Source organism: Propithecus coquereli, unplaced genomic scaffold (assembly GCF_000956105.1).
Source record: "Propithecus coquereli isolate 6110/MARCELLA unplaced genomic scaffold, Pcoq_1.0 Scaffold3, whole genome shotgun sequence".
In the NCBI taxonomy this organism is placed as follows: domain Eukaryota; kingdom Metazoa; phylum Chordata; class Mammalia; order Primates; family Indriidae; genus Propithecus; species Propithecus coquereli.
Genome location: NW_012148618.1, coordinates 1481779 through 1483610, shown reverse-complemented (window position 1 = coordinate 1483610; position 1832 = coordinate 1481779). Strand labels below are relative to the sequence as shown.

General features: G+C 42.1%; 1 gene segment (V, D, J or C); it reads left to right on the top strand.

The window, feature by feature from the left end:
- Positions 1-268: 268 nt before the first annotated feature.
- Positions 269-933, top strand: LOC105814165. The segment is given in 2 exon segments: positions 269-388; positions 518-933. Coding segments are annotated over 2 exon segments (462 nt in total).
- The last annotated feature ends 899 nt before the right edge of the window (positions 934-1832 follow it).

The following is a 1832-nucleotide window of genomic DNA, read 5'->3' as shown; positions in this document are numbered from 1 at the left end:
TTGGTCCCGCCTCTGGCCTCTAGAGGGCGATGTCGCACAAAGGCGGTACCTGCTTTTACTACAGATCATCAACATCATCATCATCATCCCCTCACCCCTCCTCCCTGCAGCTGGCTGATGTACCCTCCCTGATGTCTGTGTATGTAAGGACGTGTGACGAGAACAAGAAGCTAGATAGCATGCAGATTCTTCAAGGGAAAGACTCTTTTTAGCCATTTTGAAACTTGTCAAAGCAAGGGACTCGTCCGGCCCAACTTCCCCACTCCTCCTGGCTCCTGAGGCTCAGAGACCTTGGCCACCGACCCACCTGCCCAGGTCCTGCAGCGTTTCCACTGCTCAGCCATGCCCCTGCTGCTCCTCTTGGTGCTTGAGGGGATTTTTGCCCTTGGTGAGTAACGTTCCATTTGCGTCTCTCCTTTCATGAAAGCGACCGAGTTCTAATTGAATCTGAATAGAGACATGTTTTCTTCAGAGCGAAGTCTGTACTGCCTTTACTTACACAGCATTGCCGTTGCAGGAGGAACGGGGGCCCAGACAGTGACCCAGCCTGACCTTCACGTCACTGTCACTGAAGGAGCCTCTCTGGAGCTGAGGTGCAACTATTCAGTTTCTTTTACACCATCCCTCTGGTGGTACGTGCAGTATCCCAACCAAGGACTCCAGCTTCTCCTGAAGTATGTATCAGGAAGCACCCTGGTTAAAGGCATCCAAGGTTTCGAGGCTGAATTTAGGAAGAATGAATCCTCCTTCCACCTTCGAAAAACCTTCGCCCATTTGAGCGACTCTGCCCAGTACTTCTGTGCTGTGAGTGACACAGTGTCTGGGGCTGCAGGGGGAGCTGAACACAAACCTCCTGAAACACTGGGACTTCCTGCGACTCAAGAACTTAACCTGGGGAATTTTCAAGATCTCTTTTTCCTGTGCCTCCTATGAAGGCAAATAGGGCAGGATAGGCTGAGCCCTGGGAAGTGCTTGTCTCCTGTTTGTTTCGATGTCAATGCCATGCCCCATTCAGATACACTTTGTCCCACATGGAGGTCTTATGATGAATTTCTTCAAGGGAGACCTCCCCATTCCCAACTCTGAGTCCCACTTCCACGCTCTGAAGAAAGTACATCATAAAGTGCGACAGCTCTGAAGTAAAAAAAAAAGCAACAACATTTTTAATAATTTTTTTTCTAGTGCTCATTAGGACAATTAGCATTGCTTCAGGTGTTGATCAATAGATGAATATCTGATGCATTTGGTTACTATGTCAGCTGACAAGCTGTGCAGCATAGATCTCAATCAGTGCACTATAGATTCTCAACCTAGATTTTCAACTTAAACTCTAGCACATACATAATATCCCACTGTGTGGTAAAGTATGTCACGATAGTATTGAGATTTTTAACTAGTGAGCATTATGTAAAACTAATAAACAAATTGAGCATCACTTTTAGTGTAACATTGAAAGTCTAAAAGCCACTTAGTTGTAATCATTTTTGAAACAGCTATTCCGGTGAATAAAATTTTTTTAAAAATTAAAAATTTGAGATGTAAAAATTTAACCAATGAAAAGATGTATCGAATACAGTAGATTTAATTACTGAAAAACTCAGGTATTTCATTTTAAGAAGTCATACAAATTTATGATATAATATAAAATTACACACTTAAAATTTCCAGTCTTTCAAAAAGCATATTAATAAAGTCCATAGGAAAATAGGACCATCTTATCAAAGTTCACAATATCAGAAAGTACACTAATTCTAATAGGGATATCCAAGAGCAGGTACATTTTTATTTACTCTGAAATAATTGTATCAAAAATAACATATTTAAAATAGTTT